The 18028-nt window shown below is 59.8% G+C and overlaps 1 protein-coding gene across 6 annotated transcripts; it reads right to left on the reverse strand.

Moving 5' to 3' along the window:
- Positions 1–1024: 1024 nt before the first annotated feature.
- Positions 1025–17535, reverse strand: MATK (megakaryocyte-associated tyrosine kinase). 6 transcript variants are annotated; one of them, XM_045491502.1, is made up of 14 exons: positions 17195–17535; positions 8278–8381; positions 6343–6402; positions 5922–6035; positions 5693–5808; positions 5378–5597; positions 4828–4921; positions 3450–3515; positions 2624–2723; positions 2461–2545; positions 2296–2369; positions 1937–2132; positions 1551–1637; positions 1025–1457 (listed from the first exon to the last, which is right to left on the reverse strand). In XM_045491502.1, the coding sequence occupies exons 3-14, from the start codon at positions 6349–6351 to the stop codon at positions 1218–1220; spliced, it is 1401 nt and encodes a 466-aa protein (XP_045347458.1). In that variant the 5' UTR covers positions 6352–6402; positions 8278–8381; positions 17195–17535; the 3' UTR covers positions 1025–1217. The 6 variants fall into 6 exon arrangements, with proteins under 6 accessions (XP_045347458.1, XP_045347455.1, XP_045347454.1 ...); XM_045491499.1 differs by lacking the exons at positions 8278–8381; positions 17195–17535 and adding exons at positions 7154–7262; positions 7725–7980 and having other exon boundaries at positions 2470–2545; XM_045491498.1 differs by lacking the exons at positions 8278–8381; positions 17195–17535 and adding exons at positions 7154–7262; positions 7725–7980.
- Between the last annotated feature and the right edge of the window lie 493 nt (positions 17536–18028).

Here is an 18028-nt window from a genome sequence, read left to right on the forward strand (position 1 = left end):
TCCCTGGGCCCCTTCAGGTGCTGGTGGGGAAAATGAGGCTGGAGGGTGGGTGGGACCTCCGGGGGGGGGGAGGGGCACCGTAGGAGGTCAGTGTGACCTTGGGGAAGTCCCTGGCTCAGGCCGTGCTCAAGAGCGGTGGGTCAGCCAAAGCGGAAGGGTGTGTTTGGTCTGGTTTGCCCTCTCCGGTTTGAGGGGTCCTGGGGCGACGGCCACCCCAGCCTGGCCGGAGACCCCTCCGGGCATCCTAGAAGCTGGCTGGAAACATCGATGAGAAGGGGTGACGGACAGCCCCAAGTAATAACTGGGCACCGGCTGTGTGCACGGAGCCTTGACCGGTGTGAGTCTTCAGGCCCCCACCCATCACCCCGAAAAGACGCCTGATCGTAGAGGAGGCTGCTGGGACCGGGGGGCGGGGGTGGGGGTTGCCCAGAGGCTCCGGGTTTGGCACTAATGTCCCCTATCCCTGGAGTGTCTGTCCTCAGTTCAAGACGCTTCGTCACGGCGGGTCAGGGCCACACAGCCGGGGGTGTCAGGCTTGGAACTTGGGGGTGCGAGCCCAGAGCCCCCGCCCCTGCATCTTCCCGTCAGTCTCCTCTGGAGTCACTGGGTCAGGCTGGCGGCTGCACCGCCGTGGCAGACCCTCCCCGGGCTCCCGTGTGCCCGCCCTGAGGGGCAAGGCTGGCGCAGAGGAGGCACAGACGATGTGGAACGTGGCCCTCCGTGGCCGCAGGCAGCCTCCCGAGGTCCTCTGAGCCGGGGACCCCAAGGGTCGAATACGGCAGCTGTGAGGGCACCACAGCGGGGACCGTGGGTGGTAACAAGTGGGCCCATGGGGTGGCCGTGATGCCCAGGGGCTCTCCTGGCTCCACCCCTCGGGATCTGTGTCCCCAACGGCGGCTGTGGGGGCCTCAGCAGGCAGACAACTGGTAGGTGGATGGCCCTGGGCTGAGTGACGGGGGTGCCCTGGTGTTAACCCCTGGGGCGAAGGACGCCAAGGGTCGCAGAGAGACTCAGACACCCGCAGTCCTTGGAACCAGTCTTTATGGAGGCGCTAATCCCTCGCCTCCCCGGGTCCCTGGTGTCCACGGGCTGCCCAGAGCCCCCACCTGGGCCACATGAGCAGCTCGCTGGCCCTGACCCTTCTCGGGCCTGGCCCGTTCCCCCGACCCCGCACCCTCCGCTCTGTCCTCTAGGGCCTGAGACCCCACCGGGCAGGGTCAGGGCTCCTGGCCTCGGGGCGAGGAGGAACTGTCCGTGTCCTGGCCCCCCACCGGGGCCGAGGCCCCCGCGCTGCGCAGCTCCCGGGCCAGCTTCTCTGCCAGTTTCCGGAAGGGCGGCCGGCGGGCAGGCTCAGCCTCCCAGCAGCTGCCCATGAGGGCATGAATGGGGCCCGGGCAGCCCTCGGGGGGCTCCATGCGGTACCCCTTCTCCACGGCCTCTGACACCTCCTTCAGCGACTGTGGGCAGAGGGCACGCCAGCACGGCTGGGGTCAGGGCCATGGTCCCCAGACTCACAGGGGACCCGGCGCCTCCCCCCAGACCCCACTCACCATCTTGGGGTATGGAGCCCGGCCGTATGAGAAAACCTCCCAAAGAAGCACCCCGAAACTCCAGACATCCGACTTGCTGGAGAACTTCTGTGGGGCCCAGGACCAGGGTGAGGAGGGAGCCCTAATGGCTTCTGTTACAGCCCCTGCTTCCTCCAGGAAGTCCCCCTGGGCTGACCTTCCCTCTCTGGTCTCCTCCCGATAGACTGACCCCTCTGAGTCTCCCCCCCCCACCCCACCCCCCACTGAGCGGAACTCAGACTCAGTGGGGGAAGGAGTCCTTGTTGTTCTGGCCCTCGGCACTGAACCCAAGTCTGTTTCAGAAATGGGGACACTGAGGCCCAGATAGGGCCACACAAGGAAGGGTCCCAGGGTGGAGGGGGGCTCACCCCGTGTTTGAGAGCCTCGGGCGCCGTCCATTTGACCGGCAGCCGGCTTGAGTCCAGCCCCTTCCGCTCGGCTTTGGCCAGGCCAAAGTCACTGACCTTGGCCACCAGGTCCTCGGAAATGAGGATGTTGCGGGCGGCAAGGTCTCGGTGCACCAGCTTCTTGCCCTCCAGGTACTCCATGCCCTCAGCCACGTGCCTGGGCCGGGGGCAGAGCACGGGGGAGGGGGGGCGCGGGGCTGGGGGGGCGCTCGGTGACTGGAGCGCAGATTCCCAAGGCCAGGCTCCTCCCACTTGGCACCTCAGTTTTCCCTTGACCTTAGAAAGCCCCCTCCCCGCCCCACCCGGGGAGTCCCACTCACAAGGAAAACTGCAGTAGCTGGGGCGTGCTCACGAGGGCCCGGCCTCGTGTCCGTAGAAAGTTCACCAGGTTGCCCTGTGGGGAAGGGAAGTGGGCCTGGGGGGCTCGAGGCTGCTCAGGTGCCCCCCCCCCCAGACCCTGATCCCACGCCGGGCCCCACCCCCACCTTGCTCACGTGCTCCATGACGATGTAGAGTCCCTGGTGCAGGATCACGCCCAGCAGACGCACCAGGTTCTTGTGCTGTATCTTCCTGGGGGCGGCAGGCAGGCCGTGAGGGTGCGCCTGGGCCCCTCCCTCCCAGGGGGCTCGCCCCCCACCCGGGACTCACGTCATGACCGCCGTCTCGTCCAGGAAGGCCTGGGCCGTCACATCACACTTGACGTTCTTCACGGCCACCTTCTGTCCCAGGTACTCACCCTGCAGGACCGCTGTGGGGGGGGGGGGACAGGGGCGGGGACAGGCAGATGGAAACACCCACGCACACCGACCGCCATGCACACCGCCAGGGCTGTGGGTCCCCAGGCCTGGAAAACCCCTCACCCCTGCAGGCTGATCAGAGACAATCAGCTAAGTAGGGTCTGCAAACTTCAACTCGTGGGCCAAATCCAGGCCTGCCTCCTGCCTTTGCAAGGCTCACAGAGCTCGGAGTGGTTTGTACATTTTTTCACGTTTGAAAAAAGTCACAAGAAAAATACTACTTTGCAACAAATGAAAATGACAAGGAATTCGCAGTTCAGTGTCCACAAATAAAGTTTTATTGGCCCATTCATTTACCTGTGTCTGCAGCAACTTTCCTGCTACTAAGGCAGAGCTGAATAGATGTGACACAGACTGGCCTGAAAAGCCAGGCCCTTTACAGAGAAGGTAGGCCGACCCCTGATCTAAGCCCCAGAGCCTTCCAGAACAACAGCTTCCAGGAATGGCATTCCCAGTACAGGGCCCAGAGCCGTGAAGGCATTGCGCGCGATCACCGATCACGGAGTGCTGGTCCGCACAGCTGATGTCACCGCCCCCCCCCCCCCCCCCCCCCCCCCCCCCCCCCCCCGTCACAGAGGGAGACACAGGCTCACAGCAAAAAGGTGTTAACACGGGTGTGGATTAATTCATCTCTCCCGCCCCTCTTCCTTCAGCCCCGGACCCAGGACCCCACTTACCTCCAAACTCACCCTCTCCAATCCGCGCACCCAGCGTCAAATGCTGTAGGTTCAGTAACCAGCCGGCTGTGGGGTGGAGACCCGGTCAGAGGGGAATGGGTTCCACCAGCCCCTCCAGTGGGGGGTCCGCCTGGCGAGAGGCCGGTGGCGTCTCCCACAGCGCCCCGGCAGGGACACACATTCAGGCGGCCACTACGCCTAGCAACGGCCCGAGGGCTTGTGTGAGACACCCCACCCCTGGTCCTGGTTTTCAAGTGCTGGAAAGCAACAGAGCCTGCCCATCTCAGGCCCACCTGAGGAAAGGAGCTGACGAGGGTTGGGGGCGGGTGGGGTAAGGCCCCAGCCTCACTCTCCAGGAACGCCCCATGGAGCCCCAGGGGCAGCCCTGGGGCTGCCCTCTCTTCCACCGGGAGACTGTGTCCCTCCAAATACCCCGTGGGTTCTTCCCTTTAGAGCCTTTTCATCTCTGGCTACCCAGGGACACACAGCAAAAGATACCACAAACACGGAGGCTGTCAAAGTTTCTGGAATCTTCTCGTAAAGGTTGGAGACTCTTCCAGAATTTTCCAGAATCTTCCAGCACTCTAAGTGGTCATCTGCAGTCCAGCCTCCCTGACGCCTTGTCTCAAAACTGCCTACGTTCCCCCTTCCTCTCTACTAGCTTCCATAGGCCCCCTCCCCTTCCTCCCCAAAGCCCCACTCCACGATCAAGCATGGTGACACCAGCCTCCCCTGAGGGCCACCCCCAAGACGTCCAGATTTCCCTGGGAGAGACATGCTTCCAAAGAGACATGATCGTCAGGTTCAAAGGGGGTGGCCGTGGAGGTGGGGGTGGCATTTGCTTCGGGCCTTGAGCATTGAGGATGTCATTTCTCAATGAAAATGGGGCTGGAAGAGTACTTGGGGAGGGAAAGGAATGCACAACAGCACAGAGACACGGGAGGAAACAAGGAGGGAAACGGGACAAAAAGGAAGGGCCTTGTAGATGAGGCCAGGAAGACAGCTCAGCCATGAGGGAAGGTTCTAGAAGGCAAGGGAGAGATATGGGTAGATTTTCATGGTAGAAAGTCACCTCTGGGGGCACAGAGGCAGGGCTCTGGTGGAAGGATCTAGGGCTGGGGCTGGACGGCCGGTGGGTGGGTGGTGGCTTGAGGCTCAGGCCCAGGCTTCTGGCCCAGGTGACAGGGCAGGCGACAGAGACGTGGAAGCAGCAGCAAGTGTGGGAATTCACCCCATGTGGGCTGCTGGGCGTCTGTGGGCCCTCCTGCCCGCCCCGAGGGCTGCCCCGGGTGCTCTGCTCATTGTGCCAGGTCCCGCAATCCGCTCGTGTGCAGCGGCCTTGGCCGTGGGCCCGGCGCGGGAGGGCAGGGGCCCCTACCTTTGGCCAGCTCCTCCTCTGCCGACTTGGTGCCCTGCTTCCTCTTGGGTTTCACTAGCTTCGTGCAGATGGCCCCCTTGTCCTTGCTGTAATGCTGGGGGGCGGGGGGGCGGGGGGACAGGGCAGAGGCAGCCGTGAGCCTGGCCCCACGGTGAGGGGACGCCCTGCATTCTGTGCCCTGAACCGGGTGGGCAGGAGCTGGGGAGAAGGGGGGTTTCCTTTCCTCCAGAGGAGTTGGGTTGGTTTCCATGGAAACGGAAAGGATGCAGGCTAGGAAACAGGAGAGGATCCTGGGGAAGGTGGGGCGGTGGTCTCTGGACGAGTGTCAACTTGGAGGTTCCTGGGGGTCTAGAGGAGCCACCCCAGCCCCCCCCCCCCCCAGAGGTGCATCCAGAGGACTCAGACCACCTTGGGCTTGGTGGCCCACGGAGACCAGCCCCTCCTCCCCACGCAGCTTTGGGCGTCGGGCCCCACCCCCCACTGCCGGCCTGGGGCAGGGCCTGGGGTGTCCGCGCGCCTCTGGAGGCCCTGGGCCTTGCGGCGGCCGCACCTCCACCATGTCCATGAGGTTGCAGAAGCAGACGGCCTCGTCGATGGTCAGGTGGCCGTCGCGATGCAGCACCCGGTAGTGGATGACGTCGCGGCCGAAGCTCACGCACAGCACGTAGTCGCCCGGATGCCGCGCGGACTCTCGCACCAGGAACAGCCCGTCCTCCGGCGGCTGCAGCTGCTGCACGGCCTCCTGGCCCGAGATCTTCCCGTGGAACCACCTGCGGCCGGCGGAAGGGCGCGCTGGACCGGGCCGCCAAGGCCCTCCGGCCCCCCCGGCCCCCCGGCCCCCGCCCCGGGCGGCCCCGCGACTCACGGCATGAGACTGAGCTTGGGGTCGGCCGACAGGGCCTCCCGCTCCCGCAGCGCCCCCGCCGCCAGCAGACCCTCCTGCCCGCTGGCGTGGTGCTTGGCACGGTACCAGCTCTTGTTCTGCCAGGGAGGGAGCCAGGGGTCGGTGTCTGCGTGGGGGGGGGGGGGGGGAGGGGAGGTCCTGCAGAGGCACACCTCCCCAAGCACCGCCAGGCCCCCGGGCCACCACTCACCTCACAGGCCTCCAGGATGGTGACCACGTCGCCCTTGTGGAAGGCCAGCTCTCCCGGCTTGGGGCGTGTGTGCTCACACTTGGTGATGCATTGGGTGCCTGGGGCCCAGCGCCTCTGCGGGGGGCGGGGCGGGGGGCAAAAGGGCATGAGAGATGCCAGGGGTGAGGAAGAAATGGAAACTGGGCAAAAGACAGCAAGGCAGAGGCAGAAAGAACAACACAAAAGAAAGGGGGAGCAGCCAGGATAGAAACATCTGCTGCTACGAAGGCAGAAGATGGGGAAGAAAAGGTGACAGAAATGCAGCACCGGCTGAAGGGGACACGGTCAGAGTACAGCCCCCGACACGGCTCTGAGGTCCCGTGGGTGTGGACTGAGCAGGGCACGGGTCGAGACACAGGCAGCCCGGGGTGGGGGTACTCACCGTTGGCATCCTGGCTGAGACGAACGTGGGGCGCCAGGCACGGAGGAAGCGGGGGCTCACCTGGGTGAGGGGCAGAGACCAGCTGGAGAGCCCAGACTGGAGCCAGGCTGGGGCCCGGGGCCATTGCTAACGAACCACTTCCAGCCCGGGGCCAGATGGAGGTGACAGGGGGAGGGCATCCCCATAGGGGGTCCCGGGTGATGGCTCCCTAAGCCCCTTTGGGGAGGTGGTCTTTATCCACAGGAATTCCTTGTAGAGTTGCAGCCATGGAACATCAGCGAGGAGACCAGAGAATCTAGCCTCGCCATGGTCCCGAAAGGGAAACGGAGGCACAGGGTGGGCACAGAGCAAGGGGCCATATGGTGGGGAGGGGGGAAGCGCCTGGCTCAGCCCCCAGCAGTCACTCAGTGGGTGGGGATCACGGTGCCGCCTAACTGAGCTTGGTTCTTCCTCTTTTCTGGTAAGTGGGCAGGGGCAGGGGCAGAGCAAGGAACCAGAGGATGATTCAAGGTCATTCCCCACTATCCCTGACCCTAGGGTGGGGCCGGGACGGTGGTGGGGGGGGGAGGGCAGGGGGCATGCAGCCCTCCTGGGCCCCTCTGGCCATCGGCTGAGCCTCTCTGATCCCCCACCAATCCCAACGCCAACCTAGGACAGACACACGGTCTCTGGTCTCTTACTGCTGCGGGGGGAGGGCTTTTCTCCCCCGGACCCCACGGCAGGTGAGTGGGCCGTGGGGACGGTTGGGAGATGAACCTCTGCCTCTCCAGTACTGCCCCCCGTAAATCCCCAGCCCCCTGTGTACTCACACGCATACTGATCCATGTACACACGAGCACACACAGAAACACATGGGGCTTGGACACAGGTGGACACAGGGACCCACGGGCACGCGGGTGTGCAAGCAAAGGCACGTTCACCTAGAGACAGGTGTGCACACGTCTACTCATGTGCACACACGAACAGCCTCTCCGACATCCAGAGATGTGTGTGCCTGTCTCCCCCAACACACACACGGACCCGCACTTGAACACCTGGGCGCCAGACGCGGGGCCGCCAGGGCACCCGGCGCTACACGAGCTACACGCAGGGCCGCGCACACGCATCTCGGCCACACGCGAACATCCCTCCACGTGGACGCGCGGATACACACACCCGGGAGCCTGCAGACGCGCACACTCGCACCCAGAAAAATACCCCCCACCCCGCGCCCGATCGCCTCTAACCACCCGCTACCCCAGCCGCGTACCGGCCGCGCACACTGGCGCTCACACCGGCTGCTCCAGCGCACGCCCGGGACGCCCCCGGGGCCCTCGGGGTCCCCCCCACACACCCCGCCACTGCCCCAAGGTCTCTCCCCTTACCCCCGCCACCGGGCTCACCTGCTCAGGGGGCGCCCCCGGGCCGCGCCCCGCGCCCACACCCAGGAGGGCCCCCGAGCGCTGGCTGGGCACCCCAAGGCAGCCCTGGCTGCACAACTTGGAACAAGTTGCTCCGTTTCCTCATTTTGGGGGGGGGGGGAGGGCTGGGGGGAGCGGGGGAGCGGGAGGCGCCGCGGCCCGGGAAGCCCCCGCAGGTCCTAGCGCCGCCCGCACTGCGGTCTGCTCCGCGCGCCGCCGCCGCCGCCGCCGCCGCCGCCGCCGGCCCCTCCCCGCCCCGCCCCTGCGGCCCCCGGCGCCTCCCGCACGGCCCGGGCGGGGGGCCCGGGGCGCTCGCCTGCTCCACGTCGCGCGCCCTGGCGTGGTGTCTCGGGCGCGCACCCCGCCCACCCTGGGAAACAGAGGCCTTGGAGCGGGTGCCGCGCGCGGGGCGGGGGAGCGTGGGGGGCGGGGGGACGGGGAGAGTGAGCTGCCCGTTTGGGGAGATAAGCAAGCCGCAGCGCCCAGGCTGTGTACTGGACCCTCCTGACTCCGCGATTCCAGCGCCCTCACTCACCTCCTCTGCCCGGAGGATTCTTGGCGCCTGGCGCAAAGTGCTCAAAAATGTCAACGGTTATCGGTGTCGTTACGATCATCATCGATATTAAGGGGAAATCGGGGCTACAGAAAAAAAAAAAAAAAAATCACGTGGGACCGGAGGCCTCCTGGCGGAGGGGACAGTGAAGCCCGGCCGGGGCCAAGCCAGCCTGCCTGGGCTTCCTTCTCTGCGGGTCCGGCGGCTTCAACCTCAGAAAACAGATGAGCATTTGAGGCCCAAGGCACTGGGGTCTGGGCGGGGGGCTCCGGCCATCGCTCTGCTTCCGGTGGAGGAGTCCGCTTGGCAAGGACAGAGCTGGTCCTAGGAGGGTGGTGAGCCAGGATGCCCAGGGAGGAGCATCCTGGGTCCTGTATGTAATCTTATGTCACCCCAGAAGGCTTTTGGGAATAGACGCCCACTTATGGAGTCACAAAACTTCCCTATTGTGGAGCCACAACTGGGAACTTCTATGTATTAAGGTCCTAGAGTCAACAGCTGTTCACCCAGCACCGAGATGTGACACGATACCAATGGCACCATCCATCCTTTGGTGTTACACAGGAGAGAAGAGGTCCAAGGGGGAAAGTTCCAGAAGGGGACCCTCCAACCAGCAACAGGCACAGGCCCTGCTGTGGACCCGGGGCTGGAGACCCTGCAGCCAGCATTCGGTTGGGTCCTGGGGCCACCATATATGGCAAACCATCATCACTTGCCTGAAATAGAAACACATCAAAATAGCCACAGGAAGCCCAGCAGCCCAGCGTTAGATGCAGACCAGAGACTGAGCCGGAGGCCCCGTGATGGAGGCCTGCCTTCCTTTTGCTCAGCAGGGACGTGAGCCCACGTACAAGACTCTAAGGGGCCCTAGCTCCCTAGGGAGACTTTCTGCTTGATGCAGTCAGAGAGGTGGGAAGAGATGTGAAAGGGGCTGGCTTGCTCCCTCTGGGACAATACTGTCTGAGTAATGCTTCCAACCTCCCCAGGACCCCAGGGATCTTGTCCCGAACTCGAGGCGATCAGAGGAGCCAAAGGTGCTGAGACTGGAGAGGGACGGGCTTAAGTAGATAGTGCCAGGTTCCCAAATCTCCAAGGGCTAGCCGGGGGTGCAGCCCCCCCCCCCCCCAGCATATGGGGCACTAAGCTGCACCTGACTCTAGGGAGATAGGCTTTGAGTCCGGGGCGTATTTCAGTCAGAGCTATAGGAGGGGTCAACTCCCCAACCCTAAAGACATTAGCGAGTTGGCCACTTGGAATCTCAAAGGCTAGAGGGGTCTTTCAGTCCCCGGGGGTGGCATTGCCAGTATCTCCTCCTCCTGCCAGGAGCTGGGGGGGATCTTGCCCTTTCCCTTGACTAGTCTGAAGCCAGCCGGGCCTCAGAATTACCCAGTCCCGGGCTCCTCACCCTCCGTGTTTCAGTCCTGTCGAGCTTGATTCCAGAAATTCTCTGACGCGCCAGGCCACCCCGCCTGGTACAGGCTGGCGACACAGAAGCCCCTCCCTGACTTCCCAGCTGCCTCCAGTTTTCCTCCTTGCTACCTACCACCATTCACCTTCCCCTGCATGGCTAAGGATGAAAATGTGACTGTAGCCCTCCCCCGCGCTGAATGCTCCCATAGCTCCCCACTGCCTAAAACGCTCAGCATGGCATTCGGAGCTCTTCACGTTCAGCTCCCAACGGACCTCCCCGGCCTCGCCTCCTGCTCCCACAAAGCACCCAGCAGTCTGGCACCTCCTTCTGCCCAGAATGCCCTTCCCCTTTGTCCTGTTGGCATCTCCGGCTCACACCCATCTCGACTGGCACCATTTTTAGGATGCACCCACCTTCTCAGAGCAAAACCCTGCTTCTATGCCCCGAAAAGACCCCTCGCTGGAGGCACCAGCTTTCTTGTCTCACCGAGTGATGGGTGTGGACCTGGCCTTGGTGACTGAGCCCGTGAGCCTGCCTGGGAAGGAGGCCAGTGCAGAGAAAGCAGAGGCTGAATCCTGAAGGAGGAATTCAAATCCTTGGATCCAACCGTGCCTCGAGTTCACGCTATGACTAGTGTTGGAAACCACTCTGCTTTTTTTGGTTGCTCCTGCAGGGGGTTTCTGCCACTTGCCAGCAAAAGGATTCCTAATACTGAAAATAGGGCAGGAAGGTGGGCGTTGAAATGAACGTACTCTAGGACGTGGATGGCGAGTCAGATTAGATTGCCCTAAACCCGGCTAGAAGTGGGAGCTCCTGGGTGCACCCTTCCAAGATCTGATAGATCTCCCATCCATCCGCTGGGTCCGGTGGTTCCGTCTTCCGACACGTGCAACAGAGGGACCCTGAGGACCCACCCGCTTTGCCTCCTGAAGGCCCTTCTTTGTTTATTCAAATCTCACCGTTTTTCGCGTCCTACCTTTCTCCTTTGTTGGCTGTTGCAATTTGCAGAAGCCCCTGTTCTCCAAACTCCTGGCGGTTTGGGGGCCAATCCTGAGTTCCAGAGAGGCCAAGCTACTGGTCTATGGTCGCACAGCTGGCTGGGGCTGTAAGTCAGGCCTGCGGACTCACTCAGTGGGGTTGTAAACTTCTCAAAGGCAGGGCACATTTCTTAATTCTGTACTAATATGGATGAAAATCGATGTAGGCGGCGAACAAGGGGAGTCATAGGACATGCACCTTACGTAATGCATCAGTTTGAATCGGGACTGGCTACACAGGGTGGAAGAACACGAGTGCTGGAGGCTTGAAGAAGATAGAAATTAATCTCTGAGGGATGTACTCCTGGGCAGTGTCAGGAACCGAGGCTCCTGCCATCTTGTTGCTCTGCCTTTCTCCTCACATCAACTGTCACCTCTTGAGCTAACATGGCTGCTGAAGCTCCAGCCCTCCCATGGGCATTTCAGCCAACAGGAAGCAGGAAGTTGGCAGGGAAAGGTACACCTCTTCCCTTCAAGGGCTCCTCTTGGAAGATGCACGTGACAGCTTTGCTCTATTCCATTGGGTGGAACTTAGCCACATGGCCAAATTTGGTAGCAGGGGAAGCTGGGAAATGTAGTTTTTACAGCAGGGGCCAAGGAAGCCTCCTCAAAGCTCCCAGGCATGTCCCCACTTCAGGGCCTTTGCGTTAGTTGTGCCTTCTGCCTGGGACACTTCCCCGGACGTACCCATCATTCCAGCGCCTACAGAATATTCCAGTCTTCTGACACTTCACGTCCTCTCCCCTTGTAGATCAGTAGAGCTACCATGGTCTAACTGGCCATATATTGTACTCGTTTTGTGGTGGTGGTGGTGGTGGTGTTATCTACTGGCTGCAGCCTCTCCAGAACATCAGCTCCCCAAGGCCAGGGGACAGGTTTTGGACCGTGTCATTCACTGCTGTGGCCCCTGAACCTGGCACACAGGAGGGGCTCAGGACGTATTTTTTAAGCCAACGAGTACAAGGGAGGGGAGAGGTAATGAGCAATGACTGACACCTGTGAGCTGAGCACTTTCATTGTAGCCATTTCACAGACGAGACAACTGAGGCCCCGTCGGTGCCCGGGCTCACCCCGGGATACAGGAAGCGGCGGGCTGCACTTTCAACCCCGGTCCGTCGGGCTCCAGGGCCCACAGGCCAGTTGCACGGCAAGGTGTGGGGCCCATGACGGACCCCCAAAGAGTTCTCCAGAGGGCAGGTGAGGCAGGACGGCATCAGCCAGACGTGGGAACAGCTGAGCTGCCGGGGGGGCCCCCAAAGATCCTCGGCTGGAGCACCGGGCCAGATCAGAGTGCCCCAATTAGCACGCCTTTAAATTTAGCTTTCTCCTCCCCGCCAGGGGACTTGGGGGATTCAGTGGAGGAACATTCCGCTCTTTCGAGGAAAACTGCTGCATTGCTCACTCTGCAACTGGACACATGGTGTGACGGGCCATTCTCCACTCACCGAATGGAGGGCTTCTCAAGGCGACTGCTTTGGGGTGCCAGGGGGGACCTGCCTTTGATGGGGGAACCTGTTTGCCCGCCCCCATCCCTCATCTTGTCTTTCTTGTTCTATAGGCGGAGCTGAGCCTGCTTGTAGGTTCAACACGTGTAAACCGGGTCCATAGCACTTCTTGGCTTAAAATCTTTGCGTGGCACGGGGCGCGTGGGTGGCTCAGTCGGTCGAGCGTCTGACATCCACTCAGGTCATGATCTCGCAGTTTGTGGGTTTGAGCCCCGCGTCGGGCTCTGGGCTGACAGCTCGGAGCCCGGAGCCTGCTTCGGATTCTGTGTCCCCCTCTCTCTGCCCCTCCCCGGCTCACGCTCTGTCTCTCTCTGTCTCAAAAATAAATAAAAAAATTAAAAAAAAAATCTTTGCATGGCTCCACTATGCTTAGGATAAACCCAAGCTCCTCTCGGTGGCCCGTCACGTCACCAGCTGTGTCTGGCTGTTGTCACCTCTTGCTCTCAGCTCCCTCCACTTCCCTTGGCTGGCTTGCTATCACTTCCTCTGCCTCTGCCTGCTGTTCCTCAAATGTTCCAGGCACTGCCTGGCCTTGGGGCCTTTGCGCATGCTGTTTTCTCCTCCTCCTATGTGCTTTCCCCAGCTCCTCTCCAGCTTGGCTCCTTCTCAGCATTTCTGGTTCCTCCAAGAGACCCTTACTGACCACCCATAGTGGCCACCCACCATCTGAGCCCAAATCACTACACGTTACCATGTCTACCCATTATTGTTGACTGCCCTCCTGACGTGCCTTTGCCCCCTTGACAAAATGTATGTTCCATGAGCAAGGGCAGGGATCATCTCTGGCTTGATCAATCATTTACCTCTGGAGCTGAGCCTGCAGTAGACCTTTATGTTATTATGTGTAACTTGTTCACAGTGGAGCAATGTCTGCTAAGTGCTAAGGAGCACTTTTATTTTCTAGGCCTTGTTCTGGTATTTGCCTGGAGTTAGTGATTGCCTTTGTTTTGTGTATCTGTGACACTCCATCTCTTCCAACCTTTCCAATGGATCTAACTTCTCCACTCAGGGCCAGATGCGGCCCGGCTGTACCCCTGGTCCTTCTTCAGCACCTAGGGGTTCCTGGGAAGTGACTCCTGTTTTTTTTTTTTTTTGGGGGGGGGTCCTAGGTCTCTCTGTTTCTTGGTCTGTGCCCTCATTTCGGGAGTGTGTACCCTCAAGGCTTTTCCTTCCACCCCCGTGTGGCCGGTGGCTTGACTGAAGACACTATCCCGAGTGGTGGCTGACTTCCTTGCCTGGTGTCTTCCAGATTCTAGCCTTGGGCAGTTGAACAACCTGAAGCTGTCCTGCTTCCTTATCCCCTGCTTGTCATGTTGTTTGCCCTCTCTTTTGAAGCCTGTACAATCTTCTTAGCCTCCACATCCTGTACTTTCAAAGCGTGGGTTTGGTGGGCGTCTGTGTTCACTGGTCGAGCTGGACGTTTTGGCAGGCTGTGTCATGTGTTCCATTCCTGCCAAACTTTCTTAAATGATGTCACTGGTGATTTCTTCCCCTGTGGTGTCTCTTCTTCTTCATCATACATTGGTCTCCTACTTTTCTTGCCTTTTTTTTTCTTTTTGTCTTCTCATTCTACTTTTTCTTCCACGTCTGTCAACATTTCCATATTTTGACTACCAGGTTGAGTTTCCAACTTCTTTCTAGTTCTTTGAATGTTCTTTTTCCTTTTTAAGATTCTCATCTTTAAGTAATCTCTACACCCAACATGGGGCTCAAACTCACGACCCTGAGATCAAGACTCACACGCCCACTGACTGAGCCGGCCGGGCGCCCCTTAAAGTTCTTTTTCAAAAGGCAAATGCAAACCTGCTTCCTGGCCATCGCATCTTCTACAAGCTCTCTGAGGATAACCTGCATAAGGGGGTTTCTACAACTGCTTTCTTCTGTTCTCATTGTCTCTTTGCTCCAAATTACATTTTCCTTCTCTTTTTGGGTTTTAGTCTCTCACTAGCTAACATTTGCTCTATGGCAAGTGACACAGAGCTGGCAGGAGGCTCCTCGCGAGGGAGTCGAGTGGGTTGAGTACAAGGCACTGGTCACTGCCTCAAACACCAGTGACACCGTAGGGCTTTCCTCACAGCCCGGCGGCTTGTATTCTGGAAACTGAAGAGGTCATGGTTTCCTGTGTGACTTTCACCTTGATTGCTGGTTTCCACCTTCACACCTGCCCTCCGCCATGCCTGTGTCCCTGAGACTGAAACCTTCCGTGCAGCAAGTGTTAAAAAATCCACTTTATGGGGCGCCTGGGTGGCGCAGTCGGTTAAGCGTCCGACTTCAGCCAGGTCACGATCTCGCGGTCTGTGAGTTCGAGCCCCGCGTCGGGCTCTGGGCTGATGGCTCAGAGCCTGGAGCCTGTTTCCGATTCTGTGTCTCCCTCTCTCTCTGCCCCTCCCCCGTTCATGCTCTGTCTCTGTCTCAAAAATAAATAAACGTTAAAAAAAAAAAAATCCACTTTATTACTGGGTTCTCCCCCAGCTCTGCAAGGTGGGTGCTGCTAGTTTTGATTCAATTTTATAGAAGGTCGGGGAGGCGAAGTGAACTGTCCTGACACCCCGCAGCTCGTCTGTTCAAGGCCACGCTGAGACGGGAGCCTGGAGTCACCCTCACTGCACCAAGGGACAGCTGCTGGTTCAGCTTTAGTTCCTCCCAAGGAAGTTGGGAAGTGCTTGCTGATTGAATACTGAATACATTTCAACCCTCTCAGTGGCAGACATAGGGAAGCCACATGAGTGACAGCCCATGGCGCGTGCCAGGTGTTCAATAAACGCTGGTTGGATAAAAGAAACTGAAACAGCAGTGCGCGATACAAGATGTCACAGAATGGGGGCGCCTGGGGGGCTCAGTCGGTTAAGCGTCTGACCTCGGCTCAGGTTGTGATCTCGCGGTTTGTGAGTTCGAGCCCCGCGTCGGGCTCTGTGCTGACAGCTCGGAGCCTGGAGCCGGCTTCGGATTCTGTGTCTCCTCTCTCTGTCCCTCCCCTGCTCATGCTCCGTCTCTCTGTCTCTCAATTATTATTGTTAAATGTTAAATGTGAACAGTGAACAATGTATAAATATTAAAAAAAAAAAAAAAAGATGTCACAGAATGAAACCTAACTGCCAAACTCATGGCCACGTGAAGATGAGTATTTTGGAGATGAGAAGACACAGTCCCGACTTGGGAGAGGAGGACAGGGCTCCTTCGTTTACCACGAGAGGGAACCTGGCCAGGTTCCGATGGATTCCAAACTTGCACGTGGAAATTTCAAATGCCTTCAAATGCCCACGCCCCCTGACCGATAAGTTCCATTTTGGGACATCTACGGAGGGAGGGACAGAACCCCAACTGTGCAAGACAGCATGTTTGCCGCATCGTGGTTAATAACTTGAAAATGTCCAACAGGAGGGGATGGTTAAGCAAATTAGGGCACGTTCATTTTGTGGGATCTATTAAAATGCATCTATTAAAAATGCATCTATTAAAAATGACATCTCAGCCAAAAAAGTGGGGGGAAGATGCCCACCAATAGATGAACAGATAAACAGAACATGGCCCACACGCACACGTCCCTCGGCCACGAGCCGGAGCGAGGCGCCCACCCCCCGCCGCCGCCCTGCGGACGGACCCCGAACACACGACGCTCAGGGAGGGAACTGGACACGAGAGCCCCCAAGGGGTGTGAGTCCACGTGTGCGAAACGTCGTGGGGGCTGGGGAGGATGAGGGTGACAGCTAATGGGGGCAAGCCTTCTTTTTGAGCTGATGGAATGTTCTGGAATTAGATGGTGGCGATGGTCGCGCATCCCAGCGAAAACAGCAAAAGCCACTGAGTTGTACACTTTGATATAAAGCAGCAAATTTTATATGCGTGTTACCACAATTAAAAAAGTCATATCGTGAGGCCTGTGGAAGTATTAAATGAGAAAAAGTCTAAGCACACGCAGAACAATGAGGAATCAAAGTTGAGATGGCGTCACGTGGAGAAACGCAGGCATCAAAATGGTATAAAGAGCCGACCCGCCACCGAGAGAGCACGAGAGACAAGACGGGAAGGAAACACGGCGTGTGTTCATAGTACTCGACCTCGTTTCCACTCTTTCGCTTTTCTGAAACTTCCCGGCTTTTTGTAATGGGAAAACCCAGTGCACTGAAGTTCCCTGGTGTGTTAAAATAGACGTAAAACTCACCGTCTCCAAGAGCACAGCTCAGCGGCGTCAGGCACACTCACACTGTTGTGCAGCCGCCCCCCCCCCCCGCCTGCGTCCAGAACTTTCCATCTCCCCAGACTGAGACTCTGTCCCCATGAAGCACGGACTCCCCACCCCTGGCTCCCACCATCTACTCTCTGTCTCTGTGGGCGGGACTCCTCTAGGGGGTCACGCGGGACGTGTCCTTCTGTGCCTGGCTTCTGTCACTGCACACAGTGACCTCCAGGTCTGTCCACGTGGTGGCAGGTGGCAGGACGCCCTTCCTTTTTAAAGCTGAGTAATATTCCAGTGTCTGGGCGGGTGGGCCACAGTGGGCTTGTCCATTCACCTGCTGATGGGCACTCGGGTCGTGTCCGCCACTGGGTCGCTGTGGATGCTGCTGCTGGGAACGTGGGGGGTGCAAGTACCCGTATCCCAACTCTTTTTTTTTCTTTATGTGCAGAACTTGAACAGACACGAACGGGGCACGACCCCCCCAGCCCAGGCTGCCTGCTCCACCGTAGGAGAAACACGGGGCTCCTGGGAGAGGTGGAGCTGGCATTTCCCCCCCAAACGCTGTCGACACCGGCCGAGCCTTGGAGACGCTCCCTGCACCCCTGGGGCGCGACTTATTTCGGACCAGGGACACGGCGGGTCCTCACGGGTGTCAGTGTTGCCGGCGGCTCTGGATGGAGCCGGCTTCCATTTTTGTCCTCCCTGGACCGCCTGCCAGGTGCGGCTCCAGCCCTGCCCACACTGCCCGCGTCATCCCTCCCACACTCACCGCTGTCTCCTAGCAACCGGGCTCGCCCGCCAGCATCCTGCAGCCTGAGGTCCAGGGATGCCGCTCCGGGGGCCTGCTCTCCAGCCTCCCCGCCTGCCACGGGGCTGGCTCCGGGGTCCCCTGCCGGTGGGAAGAGGGCTGCAGGGGAGAGACCAGAAGAGCCGCTCTGCGGGCCGGCGGCAAGCTCAGTCGCCCAGACGCTTCGTCCATCTGGACCCAGTGCTTCGCTAACCAACTGCTTGATTTTTTTCGGGAGTTGCTAGGGGGAAAGATTTAACTCCCTGTCAGCAGGATTGGCTTTAGGCCACCTGGTGCTGAGGATACTGTCCCCCTTCCCCAGGAGCCGGGGGTGGGCCAGCGAACAGTGTGGGTGATGAGGTGTCCCCGAGCTGCCCCCCTGCCAGGATCTGAGGGAGGAAGCGGGTCCGCGAGCACTTGCATGCAGGTCACGGCGGCAGGACACGGGACTCCCCACGAAGCTGTGACGACCGCATCTGGCAAGTCTCCGCTGCAGAGGCGAAGCCACCTTCCTTCTGTTCTCTTGCCCCTGCCTTAGCGGAAGCCTCTCGGCCAAACCGTGACAACGGTCTCCTGGGATGAGGTGGACGCAGACTGTGTCTTCACTGCCAGGAGGCACGTTCCTCTCACAGGGAGACTCCTCTTGGGGTGCCAGAGCACGGTTTCAAGCATGTGACGCATTTACTGAGCTACTACGATGCACTTGGTCTGTTCTGGCCCGGGGATAACCACGGTGGGTGGAGTGGGTATGCTTCCTGCCCACAGAGAATTCACGTCGCTGGGGGAAGGCGGGTGGCAGGTGATTTTAATCAGTGA

The sequence above is a fragment of the Leopardus geoffroyi genome, chromosome A2, assembly GCF_018350155.1.
Source record: "Leopardus geoffroyi isolate Oge1 chromosome A2, O.geoffroyi_Oge1_pat1.0, whole genome shotgun sequence".
NCBI classification, from domain to species: Eukaryota; Metazoa; Chordata; class Mammalia; order Carnivora; family Felidae; genus Leopardus; species Leopardus geoffroyi.